The 14495-nt window shown below is 55.9% G+C and overlaps 1 protein-coding gene across 7 annotated transcripts in view; it reads right to left on the reverse strand.

The window, feature by feature from the left end:
- Positions 1 to 234: 234 nt before the first annotated feature.
- Positions 235 to 14495, reverse strand: part of IQSEC1 (IQ motif and Sec7 domain ArfGEF 1) — a 171937-nt gene continuing 157676 nt past the window's right edge. For 3 of the 7 annotated variants that reach the window (XM_040463736.1, XM_040463735.1, XM_040463737.1), the window contains exons 11-14: positions 12528 to 12689; positions 11536 to 11712; positions 6022 to 6071; positions 2922 to 4729 (exon numbers count right to left, since the gene is read on the reverse strand). In XM_040463736.1, coding sequence (XP_040319670.1) covers positions 3881 to 4729; positions 6022 to 6071; positions 11536 to 11712; positions 12528 to 12689 — 1238 coding nt within the window. In that variant the 3' untranslated portion in view covers positions 2922 to 3880. Of the gene's footprint in view, positions 2514 to 2921; positions 4730 to 6021; positions 6072 to 11535; positions 11713 to 12527; positions 12690 to 14495 lie in introns of those variants that run through there. The other 4 variants (XM_040463739.1, XM_040463741.1, XM_040463738.1 and 1 more) reach the window with 3 other exon arrangements.

Raw genomic sequence — 14495 nt, forward strand, 5'->3', positions numbered from 1 at the left:
AAAATAGACATTAAAAAAATTCAATACCTTTGACACCATCCGTGCCTATGTTGTGACATGTAACTTTAAGTCTCATATACCAGCACCCTCGATGAAAGCCAGACCCACACCTTCCAGGAGAGCTATTGCCCTACAGCAGTCATGATGAGGACAGGCCACGCTGGTCACCTGGAGAGCTCTCTGTGTCTGCTCAATAGGGAAACAGCTGGGCTTTTCAGAAACAGTAAAAACCCGAGAGTTTTAAAGGATTTATTTGATTTCTCCACATGATCACAGCTATGGTTTTACATCAATAGAGTCTGTTACTACTCACAAACAGAATGTGTATTAAAACAAAAGCACTCCCTTCCTGCCCAAAGTTACACAGCGGGTGCCGGGCCTCTGGCGAGGGAGGTGTCTCTCGAAGTCTTTGGAAAGTCTGCAGTCAAGACCTGATGCTAACCGTTTAAAACAACTAGAAGGTGGACTACAGTTCCCAAGAGGAGACGGGTCCTGTGCGGGACCTCGATGCGACCGCGGTTAGGCTAACGTGTGTCCCTTCGTGGGTAAGAAAGAGGCACACGCCCCTCCTCCCACCTGTCCCTTTCCACCACCCCCCACTTGGCACTGATCCGTCTCGAAATCTGTTTCCTGGATTATTGTTGTTATTGGAGATACTTTACAAAATTCCTCAGTTTTCAGGCAGGAAGAGTGATGGTATTTTACAACGAAACCGTAAGATGCATGCTTACCCGTAGAGACCCAGCTTTGCAGGGAGTGCCGAGTCAACACCTAGGGTCGTGTTTACATATCTGCTGTCTTTTCAGCTCGTTTTAAAGACAAACAAGAGGCTTCTTCTGCATGCAGCGCGTGATGGAAACATCGCTCTACGCTGGGTGACTGAAGACATTTTTAAGCAATATGTGCACATCATATTAGGATGAACTTTATTTTTACATTGTTGTACAATTCATTCGTAAACTTAAAAAAAAAATACAAACACATGATTTAATTGTTGTCCCAGAAAAGATTTTTGTGATGCTACCTGCCGCTTCCTCTACTCCTGCTCGTGTCGGAAATGACCGTTTCACTGGAACAATTTGCACGACTTGAGAGAAAGGTCCCAAGTGTGTCCTGACGGTGGGGAAGGAGGACACAAACGTCCTGCTCGGCGTCCTGCTGCCTATCCCCGGGGTGGGGGGTGGACGGCAGGCCCCCACAGCGCTGATCCTGTGGCAGGCTGGGGTCTAGAAAGAACAATCCCACGAGAGCGCGACCCGGGGGGTGGGGGCCCGGGGGGCGCAGGAAAGCAATCTGTCGGCAGTTTTTGCTTCCCAAACGAGATTCCGGGCAGCGTGGCTCCAGCCTCCTTGGAAACACTCCCTGGAGACGCTTCCCACGGTAAGCGTGTAAATCAAACAAAGAATGATGAAGCCTCGCTGACCTGAGCCCAACACGCTATACAAAGTTGGACACATGGGGAGAAAGGGAATTGGTTCGAGAAGCCCCCTTTCGCTAGATCCGGCCGTGTGGCCACCAGACCACGCTTCAGGACACACGGACGGCAGTTTTGGAAGTAAGGGTTCTGAGTGGCCCGTGGTGCACGAAGGACGGCGATGGAGACAGCGCTCCCCTACCCGACCCCATCGGCTTTGCTGTCCACCCTTTTTCATCGGTGGTCACCCCTTCAGAAAGGGCAACCTTGTGCCAAAGAGCCTGCATCTTTTCTGGAACAACCTCGAGTTTACAGGTAGACTCTACTATCGGTACAGAGGGTGAAGAAAGGCTGACATATTTAATATGTTATCACTTTACTTCAACTATTTGTCAACAGTAACACTGATATAGTTTGCAAATACACAATACATAGAGTGTGGCCTCACACGACTGACGCCAGATGGCATGCAGTACAATTCGACTTCTCCTGGTCAGAACAACAACCTTTAAACTGCAAGACAGAGAACGCCTCGGGGAGCCTGATTCTGCAGGAAAACCAAGGAATCTAGGAGCCGGTGGAAGTGGGGAGCCTCCCACCAGCCTGGCCTGGACCAGATCAGACGCACCCGTGCTTTGTACACGTCCCTCCTTCCGAGCAGGTGCCCGGGAGAGAAACACGACACGATGGGAAGATAAAGGTGGGCAGGTTAAAGTCACACTTCTTCCAAAAAAAAAAAAAAAAAAAAAAGGCTAAACTCTAGATTGCTGTATTTGCTCTCTGTGGAGATTAACAAAGTGCTCGGTTTGCAGATTTGCTGGTATGGTGGCCTCGATGACATGACAAAGGGGCGGGTGGGGAGGGAAACGGGCGGGGCCCCCGGCCGGCCCGCCAGGTGGGCTCCCCTCGGTCGTCCTGCCGTCTGGCCACGGCGCACCACGCCGTCCACGGCGTGCGGAGCCTGTGGCCCGCGGAGTCCAGCACTAGCTTCGCCCTTTCTGAAAGGGCTCTCCGCCGGGGCAGGGGCCGCGGGGCAGTCCTCCGGTCCCACGGCTTAGGAGCACAGCACTGGCGGCTGCAGTGGCTCGAAAGGCTGAAACTACAAAGTACGGCCCGTGGGTGACTCAGTCACAGAACCGGACGCGTGCGGCGCCCGGCCCCGGGGGAGCGGATGGTGTCACCACAACACGGAAGCGACAAGAGCACAGCTGAGAGTCATGTGATGCCCTGGCAGCTAACTGGACCATGAGAAGGCAGCGGGGGCTTCGCTGGCGAGGGCCGGCACTCGTCGGCCGGGAGGTGGGGGTCGGAGGGGCCACGGTGAGGACACAGGGGTTGTGCTAGCACATGGCCACATGGAATCACGATGATCGCGGCTACCGCTCAGAAAACAAAATGGGAAACACACACACCGCCCTGGGTTGCTACATGCTAGAATCAGACTTCGGATTTGGAGCGGTTCCCGGCGGAAACTCGCTGGGGTGGGGTGGGGGGGGGGTGGGGGCGGGGGTGGGGGTGGGGGTGGTGCCTGTGGCAGTTGGAGACAGGATGAGTTAGTTATGGTGTTGGGGAGGCGAGTATGGGAGCTGGCCGCCCTCATGTTGGAGATGAACACTTCTGCCGTGGATGGGTGCCCCCCTGAGAGGACTCTGAATGAGTGTGCATTAAATCATATGCATATAAAAGAAATATGGATCATGGAAATTCACAGTTATCGCAGCCATTAAAGTGTCTAAGAATCTGTGGAACCAATATCCTCAGACAACCAGCTCCTAACCAGTTGTCCTGAGTTGCTACTGTAGAGTTTCCTGCATTTGTATCTATTTGCTTACCTGAAATAACAGAGCAGTTTATAATACTGATTACTTATGATAGTTTTCTGTTAATAAAATAAGGATTTATACAAAGCAATATTGGACTTTTTAAACAGTTAGATGCTATGTTACTTGGCACAGTTAGTAATGATTGCGTCAAGATTTTAGCCAGTCCCTGGAGGGACTTCTCCTCTTTTTTTATGAAAATATGGAAGTATCTGAATTTGTTCCTAGCGTTTACGTTTTTGGTTTACTCTCTCACATTCATGTAAGATACTGTCTTCCTAGCGGGTAAGTGGAGCTCCTTGGAAAGTCTATATTGCTAATTTTGTGGACTGAGACATTTCCTTTCACACACAAATACTACCTATACAGTATATATATATATATATTTATATATTTATATATTTATATTATATAAAGTTTACTTACGTATTTTCATCAACCATATCAGGTCTACTTAATTTTTTGCCCATTGTCAATAAAAGAGCAATAAATGCAGCAAGTTCGGTTTGTTTTTGTTTTTGTTTTGTTTTGTTCTGTCTCTGGTTTTTGTGTCTCGTTTCTTCTTTTCCTAGGCTGGGTTTTCATATGCGTGTACAGTTGGGGAGCAGAGCTGAGGGCTGCTTTGGGGTGGGGGACAGCTCAACATCTACGTGGCCGGTGGCGCCGTTTTCAAGGCTGATGGTGGCCGAGGCCCACCCCTTGGGTCCAAGTGGATGGAACCCAGGACACCAACGCTAAGTGAGATCGTGAACTTTGTTCCCTGCAACACAAGCCCCGTGGGCTCAGAGGGCTCCATCCAGGCCGCGGGGAGCAGAGGGGAGAGGTGGAAACAGAGGTGCCCTGGGTCTGGTCTGAGGCCGGCCGCCCCCGGGCATGGCTCTGTGTGGTGTGCAGGTGTTCCGGGGCAGTCTGGGACCCCGCCCAGGCTGTCTACACAATTGTGCTGATGCCGCTGGGTTTGGCCTTGCTGCTGGTGGGGGGCGGCGGGGCGGGGGGCTGCCCGTGGTGGTGCGCTGCGTGGCCGTGGCCCGTGTGGCCCGGGTGGCCGGCGTGGGCCGAGGGCAGTGGTGGGTGGCTGTGCACGTGGGCCCCATAGGGTGGGTGCCCCCCGTGGGGGCCGTGGTGGTACTGGTGTGCGTGCTGGATGTGCTGGGGGGGGGTGGTAGTGGTGGTGGTGGTGGTAGGGGGGTGGGTTCTGCTGCACGTGGCAGTACTGGGCGTGGTGCCCGTGCACCTGGGTCTGCGGCGGGCCCTCAGCAGGCCCCTGGTGGTGGCTGGCCCCAGAGTGCTGCGCGTGGGGCAGGCCCGGTGGGTGGGGGGGTGGCTGGGGAGGGGCTGAGGGCGGGTGGGCCTGGGGAGGGGGCTTCCCTCTCTTACTCCCAAATAAGGAGCCCAGGAGGGAGGATGAGTTAGGCATAGTCTGGTGTGGGCGAGATGGACACTCTCGTGTTGATGTAGCTCTCCGGCGCATGTGAGGACTGCTAATGATGGACCCCTAAAAAGGAAATTCATAGAAATCAAAATTAAAAGACCTTACAGCACTTATGTCAGAATGATTTTTTTTTTTTTTTTTTTTGATGTAAAAAGTTCACCCACTGACTGCTAAGCCTTAGTTAACTCTCTGGCTGCAGAGGGCGGGGCTGGGTGAGGCTGGATCAGTGCCACCTCCCCTCATGCGACTGGGGGCCACAGGGACCCAGGGTGGCCTTCCACTGAGAGGCGTGGGGATGGGGTAGGGGATGAGGGACGCTCCTGTCTGGTCAAAGCAGCAGCAGCAGCAGCACAAGTGTGACTTCTGCTCTCGTCCTGATACGGAAGGCGGCCTGAGCTTTCGGATCAGAACGACCGGCCCGGGGGTGCCTGTGAGCGCCATGTGCTGGGTGGAGTAGGCTGGGCTGATGTGCATGAAGAAGAACCCCGTTCCTGCTGAAACTGCGCCATCTGCTCTGCCTGTGTGGGCCCCGAGCTTTCTGGGAAGCTGGTGGTAGGGACCGGGGCGGGGGGCTCGGGGAACCTTGTCCTTGTTGGAGGGGCGGGGGGGCTGCCTAGGCATTTCACTGCAGCTACCTACTGCAAACCAAACAAGGAAAAAGAAGGAAACAAAAAGGTCTGCAAGCTGAGGTTACGATGTGAACAGTAATATAGAAATGGTTGGCAGATGAATGAAATCTCATGAAATCCACACGGAATTTTTTCTTCCTCTCATGGCTTTCCTCCCCCCGAGCTAGCTAAGCAATTCCATGATGTCCTGACTGCAGACACACAGCAATCGGAACTCCAGGAAGGAAGCGATGGGGATGGCGGAGCATGGAAGTCAAGAGATGGGCAAAACCCACCCTCCCGCCCCCGACAGTGCGGGTGGAGGGTGCACAGATGCCTGGCGGGCGGTGCTTCCCGCCCAGGAGCAGTGTCGGCAGGCGGGGGCCCCGGGGTGGGGGTGGGGGAGTGCCAGGAAGCCGGGATGTTAACCATGCTTGGGGGGGCCACAGGGGGCGGGGTTAAGCGGGAACTAAAACACGGAATCCAGAACCACCCCCACCTCCCATGGGTCCAGCCCAAACAAGCGGTGAGAGGCACGGGCGATTCTAGGAGGGGGGAAGCTGGCATGCACTGGGGCTGAGGCAGGCATGGGGGACGGGGCGTGTCTGCGCCTCTGTGCAGTAGGGGGAAGGAAGAGCAAAACGGAAAAAAAAAAAAAAAAAACGAAAAAAAAAGACAACAGATATAAACCAAGGATCGGGGAGGCAACACACGACAGCCAGCTGGACGTAGGCGCTTCCTACTTACTTCCACATTGCTCTCTAGCGATCCCGCACTGCTGCGACGCCCTCGCTTCCCTGCCCAGAACATGCAATACCAGAGGTTAGACATGGACACGAGGCCGGGCCGCCGCCTGCCTGGCCCTGGGTCACCACTGCTGCAGGCCGGGGGGAGGGTCGGAGGACTGGCTCCGTAGGGAAGCCCGTGGGAGGGCAGTAATGAGTTTCAAAAGAAAAAAAAAGAAAAAAGAAAAAAAAAGGAGGGGGAGTTCAAAGAAAAAAACTTGTTTTCAACCAGCCCCAACTTGATACCCCTTCTCCTGGACTGGCAGTCTGTTGTCGGGGGGTGGGGGGTGGGGGGTGGGGTGGGGGGATGCCTCCAGGTGGGCTGGGGAGCGTGCACAGCGGGGGCCAGATGCCCTGTGCTTCAGCCACCTGCCAACAGGGGATGGGACAGGGGCAGCTTCTCCAATGGCTCAAAACAAACAAGATGTGGTCCTGTGCGGCCCTGACTGCGTGGATTTCATATACATATGTATATGCATATTCACACATACATATACACCTCCCCCCTTGCAGGCAGGGTGGGGTTGATGGTTAGGAGGAAACTAAACTTGGCGTCCTGTCTTTTCCTTCTGGGGAGCTCAAATGTGCTGGTGCCTCTGGAGCCAACTGTTTGGTTTGTGCAGTGCCCTGGCCAGGGGCAGGAGGCAGGGTCAGGGTCTGCTGGGAGAGCCCAGAGTCCTGCTTCCCTTCTGCGGGTACCGCCCTTCCGGATGCCACAAGTGCTCCCTCAGCTGTGAGCGCTGCCTGCCGATGGCTTTCTACTACCCCCCGGCACATGGCATATAGTAGGCACTCAATATATGTTGGCTGTGTTACAGGAAGGCTGTGTCTTCTTGGTTCTGGAGGCCTAAGGCTCAGCCTGGCCTCCATGGTCCTTTTGGAGGCCCTCTCCATGGATTCCTGCAGGACACTGAGGCTGGCAAGAATGGTGGGTGCCCAAGCTTCGGGGTCCGGTCTCTGTCCAGCCCTCAGGAAAGCAGATAGGAAGAGGGGACAGAGAAGGGGCCGCCCACTTGATGTTCTGGAGGCTTCCACCTGTGCAGCCCTGGCCACGAGCCGAACACATTTGTTCTTGGTCAAGCCCCGCAGCAATGCAGTACAGGTGTCCCTTTGTGCCAAGGAGGAGGAGGAGGTGGAGGCCGAGGCTCATGGACCGACTGTCCAATTCCACAGTGAGCGAGCGGGACTCACACCCAGGTCTGCCTGTCCATCTCTGGGGCTGGGAAGCTTGGCCATGCTGTCTTCTGAGCGGAATGCAGGCTGAGTGAGCCCAGGAGCCTGAAAGATGGAAAGGCTGCTACGCGCCTCTCTGTGGCCAAGAAGCTGGCCCTGTGCGGGGTAGAGGGTGGGCCTGTGGGTCCTTCAGGCCTCACCGTGGCGTCTGAGTGTACTGGGACGGAGCCTTGATCTTGGGCATACAACAGTGGACTCGGGGGACATTCGGTCCCTTTGCTTGGCCTGCCAACCCCCAAACCCGAGTCCCAGCTGGGAACTTTGCTGGACTCTGGCATGTGTGAGAGGGCTTCAGAGCTCGCTCAGGACGGGGCCACACAGAAGATTAGGGCAAGAGTGTTTTCCACCAGTTGCTGAGGACCAGGGAGAACCACGTAGGACCTGGCCCTTATTCCCAGCTGGAACAAAGATGAGGGTCGTCACATATCCTCATCTTTCAGCTCGTATGAGGAGAGAGGCTGGCCATCTTCCCTCCTGCTTTTTGTCCCAACACAGTGGTCCAGGGACATAGAGCAGAATGAGGCTCTTTGGCTGAAGAGGTAACCCCACCTGGCACTCCGTTGATTCTTTAGCACAGTTTCTGCGTCTGTGAAATGGGTACGTGCCTTCCTCTGAGTAGGGTAGATGTGAGCATCAGATACTCGGGATCTTGTGGCACCATGCAGAAATGCTGAAGTCAGATCTCTGCTGTCTCTGCGGTTTTAAAATCAGCTCTCTGGCCCCTCGAAGCCTAGAGGGCTCCCCTAACTGAAAACCAGGGACACAGTAAGGCCAGCCCGCCCCACCAGTGCCCAGCAATGTCTTCCGACTGATGTGCTTCTCTCAAGGGGACTTAGGCCAGGCCTGGAGCTAGGTTTGGGGGCTCTGTGTGGTATCTGACCTGAAGTATAACAAAACCCTCCTCTTCCTGCCCCCAAGTGGGCCAAGACTTAGGACAGTTTTAACTTGGATGTCTTTGAGTAATGCTAAGTTTCTCAGAATCCATCTTTTCAATTTCCCAAATAAGCATGAGATGTGAGGTATCCCTACCTCACTGCTGTCTGCAGTCCAGTCCCAGAGCCCCTAGTCAGGGGCACACCCCACAGACACCTGCTCGCTATAGACCTGTGTCTGGGTGTGTGCACACAGGTGCACATCATGTGCTAATGGAGGTGAAGCATGCTGGGAAAGTGGCTCTCGCCCATGCACCCACACTATCCCTCACCTGCACTCTATCTCCTGCTACGCTCCCTCTGTCTTGGCGGGGGTGCGGGTGGGGGGGTGGTCCTGCACCAGCCACAGAGGAGCCCTGCCCCGCCCAGTGCCTCTCCCAGAACCTGATCAGGCCCTGCCAGGCCAACTGTGGTCAGGATCAGTAACCACGTCTGGAAGGAGTTCCCAGCATGGCTCTTCACAGCCTTTTCCTGCTTCTTGGTATCGGCACAGAATGCAGCAAGGGCTCTCAACCCAGGGTCCCACCCTGTGGTCCTTAATAATGCTGGAGGCTGAGAAGGTGCTGCTTTGGACACTGGCCACCAGAAGCCACCAAATCTCCCCTGAGAGGGCTTCCCGGGTTCCCTGGGGCAGAACATGGCAGGTCTCTGGCTAGGCCCCAGAGCAATGACAGGTGCAGGCAGGTCCCATGGCCTCTGGGAGACATCCTCTCTCTGGAGACTGATGTTGGGCAGCTTGGCTGGGAGGGGCAGGAGGACCTTGGGGGCTTGGGGATAGCGTCCATCATGACTTGACTGATCTGGGCCAGGGGTTAGGGCCCCAGTCACACCTGTGTCCCCGGTCCACGCAGGCCCTTGATCGCAGGCCGATAGGGCTCTGGTGCCACTGAAATGAGCATGGATCCCGGACGAAGGAAGACCGTGTGGAGAGAATTGGTGGTGGGGGGTGGGGAGATCCACGTCTGAGGTGTGTCGTCACCCGGAATGATGTGTGATTGCAGGTCCAGGGCAGACGCCCCCAGAGCAGTGACGTGCCAACAACTGAGCGCTAGCTTTCCCGAAGGGAGAGGGTATTCCCGAGGCCTTGCCTCTTCTCCAGCAGCCCTCTTAGTAAGGGCCACGGTGGGGAGAGTGACGATGCCTCCGGAGAGCTTCACTCCGACCCAGTCCGGGGTACGTCTTCGGGTGCTGAGCCCAGCATCTTCCTGGATGGCTGCCGACATTGGCCGGTCTCCCTCTGGAGACTGCACGTGGAGGGCTCCCAGTCTGGGGCCTTGGCAGCTGCCAGGACTCAAACGCACCCTCCGGGCTTCCTGGGGACAGGGGGCTGCCTTCCTGGGGGATTCTTCACATGGTCTCTTGGGAAGACTCGATCCCTAGAGTTTTTCTTAGTTCAGAATGTCCAAACAACAACAGCAACAGCGACGATAGAAGGAAAGCAGCTGAACCTCAGCGCTCTGTCCCTCACACAGGCCTGGGGTTGCAGCTCTATCTGACCCCCAGGAGCTGGAGTCCTAGGTGTGGCTGGCCACGCTGGGAGCCTCGGTTTCAACAGAGCCACTGTTACCTGAGGGACTGGATGGGACCCATCCGCCCTCCAGGTGCTGCATCAGGGAACAGAGAGGCCAGGCCTAGCGCCACTGCACAAACCCAAACAGAGGTCCCGGCTACCAGCCTACAGAGGCCCAGAGCTGTCCAATTACGTTTAGCTGGGTTTAACAAGCCATAGGGAAAACCAGTGGTTCTCAACCCGTGGCACTTTGCCAACTAGGGGTGATTTTTGCCCCCCAGAGGACCCCTGGAAATTTCTGGAGACATTATTGTCTGTTATGACACGGGCGGGGGGGGGGGGGAAGATACTCTTGGCATCTCATAAGTAGAGGCCTGGGATGCTGGTAAACATCCTGCAGTGCACAGGACAGCACCCTCCAACAGCACGGAATTATCTGGCACAAAACATCAATGGTGCTGGGGTTGAGAAACCCTGGGTGAACCTCATGCTGGCAATGGATTTCTGATTTTTACTATGAAAAAAAAAATGACAGGACAAAATAAGGACAAAAAAATTCCAACTCAAAAAAAGAAAAAAAAGAAAAAAAAGAAAAAAAATTTCTGGGAAATGAGTAAGCTGGAGGGAGGCAGTGCGGCCGGTGGGGCAGGTGTGGGATGGAGTCATGAGCGGGCTCTTTTAGTAGCGGGGCCCAGGGCTGGCCACGAGGTAATGTCCGAGGCAGGGTGGGGCGGGTGACGCCCCGAGAAGGGGAGGGGGCTGCCGGGCCCCTGGAGAGGAGGCGGCTGATCTTGGCCCGAGAGGGTCTTTTCCGACAACCCAGGGCCTGCAATCAGGCTCCTAGAGCCGGGACACCCGGAGCCGCGTGCCCTCTGTGGGACAACGTCCTGTAACCTCTGCTCCATTGTAGCTGGAGCCTCCTCCCAGGAGAAGCTGCCTGCTGAGACGTGACTGGGGGGCTTCAGGGGCTGTCCCTCCACAGCTTCTCTGACAGCACTGTAGGCAAAGCAGGCTAAACAACACTCACGGGCGGCTGGCCCAGGGGACCCGGCCGGGCGAGCTGCCCCCAAAAGCTCTCTGACACTCTAGACACACCTCCTCCCCTGGGCAATCTGGGAGGCTTGAGGGGTGCTGCTTGCTTAGGGGTTAAGAGGCTGGCAGCAAATAAACACACACAGAAACAAAGAAACAGTAACAAAAACCACGGTTGTGCCAGGGCTCCCCCCCTCCCCCCACTGCCCCGACATCCAGGGGGCAGCTGCGGCCACTGCCTCTGGGCCAGATGGGGGCCCGGGTTTCCCAGGAAGGGAGACCTCCGTGAGGGAAATGAGACCAGGGACAGTGGGAGAGGGGGGTCTCCAAACACAGTTTCGAGGGCTTCACTCCATTTCATTCATCAGCATAAAACACAGGGACGCGGCAGCACAGAGGACAAGGGACACATCCATCAGTGGGGCCTGGCTCGCTCTGTGTGAGAGCAGTTTCCGGAAAATAAATAAAAGAATAAATAAAACCCCTAGAAGAAGAAAGGGAGAATAGGGGTAACCTCCTGGCTGTTCTGCCTTGACAACCGGATCCTGTTTCCTCTGGCCTTTTTGGGACGCCCTCTCTGTGTGGTCAGATGCTACTACGGTCTGGGGACAGTCACGGGAAACCCAACGGCACTCCGTCCGAGCCCTGCCGCCACCTGCCGCCACCAGCCGCCACTGCGGTCCTTTCCCGGCACGCAACGCGTGCCCCAGCTGCCCGGTCTGAGTCCTGCGTGTGCTGGGCTAGGAAGGGGGTCCTGGCCCACTCTTACCCGCTTCGGAGAGGTCCCGCAAGGAGCTGCTGAGGGCGCTGCGCTTGAGGCCCTCACCGCTGGCGTAGCTGTCATCCAGGCAGGCTCGGCTCAGCGTCCCGTTGCCGGACTCCTTTTTGAGGCTGGAGCACTGGGACATGCTGGGCCGCACGACGCCTTTCTGCTTCTCGAGCTCCGCTGAAACAGAGAGAGAAACACAGCCTTGAGGGTGAGGCCCTGGGCCCTCTGTGCAGGCTTGGCATCGCACCCAGCTGCCATCTGTTTGGCCTGAGGAAAAGTCAGGGCCCACGGCTGTCTTGGGAAAGAAAGAGAAGGTGTGAATGCTGCCTTTGACAAAAGGGAGCCAGGAGGAAACTCTGAAAGGGAGGCTGGAGAGGCGCGGGCCTTGGGGTCTGCAGGAAAGACCGTCACTTTGCAGGCTTGAGGGCTGGCAAGGAGACTGGCTGGCCTGGGTCTGCGGACGAGCAAGGGGTAACCCGACCTTGCCCACCCTTTGTGTGGGGCCCAAAGGTGGGGGTAGTTGTGTGTCTCCAGGGAGTGAGGCTGGGAGCCAGGAGAGAAAAGATGGTAATCAAGTCCAGTGCAACCCACAGGATGGGCTTGGTGGTGACTTCCCCGACATGGAAGACGAAAGAAGAATAAGCAACGAGATCAGCTCCGGATCTCCGGGAAATCTCGTCTCGTGGGGCGACGGGGGAACCAGGCTCTCTCAGGGCATGCCATGTGGTCCCACAGGCAGGATGGGCCTGGGCCGTGGAAGCCCTCACTCTCATGTGGAGGCCTCTGCTGCCCTCCCCACGCCACCTCCTCTGGCCCAGGTATGGGGGCTGTCCTGTCACAGGGCTGTGGGAAGGCCAGGTGAGACCAGGGCACCTCACTTTTGTGGGCCCCCAGAGTCCCTGGCACCAGATGGGAGCCAACGGCCGTGTCCATCAAGTCCCAGAAGATGCTGGGGCTGCTGGCTCTTCCTCTCCAGGGGGCCTGGGACTTACACTCTATCCTGTGCTTCTCCATCTCCTGCACTTCCGCGATGGACTCCCGCAGGTCGTCGGTGAACTTCTTTCGGTCTTGAGGATTGGGAGCGTTAAAGTTTATTAACACTTTGATGTCTGCTCCGGGGACAGCAGATGTGAGCCGGATGCCATTGGGGTAGTCTACAAAGGAGAAGGGGAGGAGAAGAACCCATGGATCCCTGGGTGCTCTCTGCACTCTCTCTGCCGGTCAAGAAAATGCTAAGTCTAAGGGTCCAGGCTCTCAGCAGACACGTCTAACCAGGGAGGAAAGGCATCCACAGGGCAGACCAGAGAGGCTGCCAGGAAATCCCCATCTCCTGACTTGGGTCTGTGTTGTTCTATGCAGAAGTCTGGGGCAGATTTGGCCAATCTGAACAGAGGTCAGGGCCCCCATCCTTCCTCAACCTGAAGGTCATGGAGCCTAGACCCTTCAAGTCAAGGTCCTTGGTCATTGCCTGAAGCTCGAGAATGGCCAGGGGTGGAGTCCGGGCGTCAGAGTCAGTGTCCTGTGCTGGGGGGGAGTCTTATCTGGTCTCCCTGGGCAATTCTGAGTGCACACTGAGCTCTGTTCTCTCACAAGTGGCCTCCAGACCCTCAGTTCCCTTGGGTGCTTCATGGGCACCCCATACCCAATGCACTCTATGCTGAGTGCTCTGTCTTTCTGGCCTATGACCTGCCTGGTGCCACCTCCGAGCTCACAGAGTCTCTGTGGCTTTGGTCCCCTGGTAGCGCCTCTCTCCTCAGCGGGAATCAAGCATCAGCTACTGGGTGTTTGGAGGTTCTTGGTCCACACACCAATACCACTTTTGCTCAGACCTAAGTCAAGGCTGGGAACTCAAATGCCTAGTGTGTTCCCATAAATGTAGGAAGTAAACCACATGAGACTGAGCAACAGAGTGAGTGGGGGTGGGGTGGGGGGGAGGAGCGTGCAGCCCATGACAGCCACATGACGTGGGAATGTGGGCCTAGCAAAAACCTTCTCGGTTTTCAAGAAAACTCAAAAATATCTAAAATTTTAGTTATTTTATTTTTTAATTAAAAATTTTTTAATGTTTATTTATTTTTGAGAGAGAGAGAGAGAGAGAGAGAGAGAGGCAGAGTGTGAGGGGGCAGGGGGCAAAGAGAGAGAGAGGGAGACAGAATCTAAAGCAGGCTCCAGGCTCTGAGCCATCACCACAGAGCCTGATGCAGGGCTCAAACTCATGAACTGTGAGATTATGACCTGAGATGAAGTTGGATGCTTAATGGACTGAGCCACCCAGGTGCCTCCAATTTTAGTAATTTTAGATATTAAGTATCAGCTCAACAAATTTTTTAAAATGTGTAAACCAAACACATAACTGGGCTGCGACTGACCCACGGCTACCACTTTGAGATCCCTGCTACGAAGGCATGTCCCATAGAAATGTCAGTGTCGACTCTTGGGCTTATGCCAGGACCTTGGGTTCGGGGCTGAGGGCTGAGCCCTGGGAATGTAAAAACGAGGAGGGCACAGCCTCTGCCTGTGGATTCAGTCTGGTCGGACCCACTGCTGGGAGCATCACAACCACCGCCACCCCTTCGGAGAGAGAGCCTGCCGGTCAGGACGATGTGGGGTGGTACCATGCTCCCTGAGGCCACCTTCCACCCTGGTAGAAACCAAGGGAAGGCAGGGATGGCCCAGGCACAGGTCCCTGGTTCTTTTTCAACCTGCAGATTGAAAGCGGATCAGACGGTAGCTTGGCAACCTGTCCGAGAGGATGAGGGCTTCCCTGCTGCTGGAGATATCATGATGCTCGACTGGAACGGTCCTCCCCTGGGGCCAGTGCAGAATGGGCATGGCAACAGGACCTCCCCCTCACCCCCCACCTCAGGAGGCCTGGTTCAGCCTACAGCTCAGGGACCTTCAACAGGGACGGGACAAAGAGGGAGAGAGGTAAAGGGAAGGGCTTGGGTATCAGAGAAGGA

This window comes from Herpailurus yagouaroundi, unplaced genomic scaffold (genome assembly GCF_014898765.1).
Source record: "Herpailurus yagouaroundi ecotype Mexico unplaced genomic scaffold, PumYag 419, whole genome shotgun sequence".
NCBI classification, from domain to species: domain Eukaryota; kingdom Metazoa; phylum Chordata; class Mammalia; order Carnivora; family Felidae; genus Herpailurus; species Herpailurus yagouaroundi.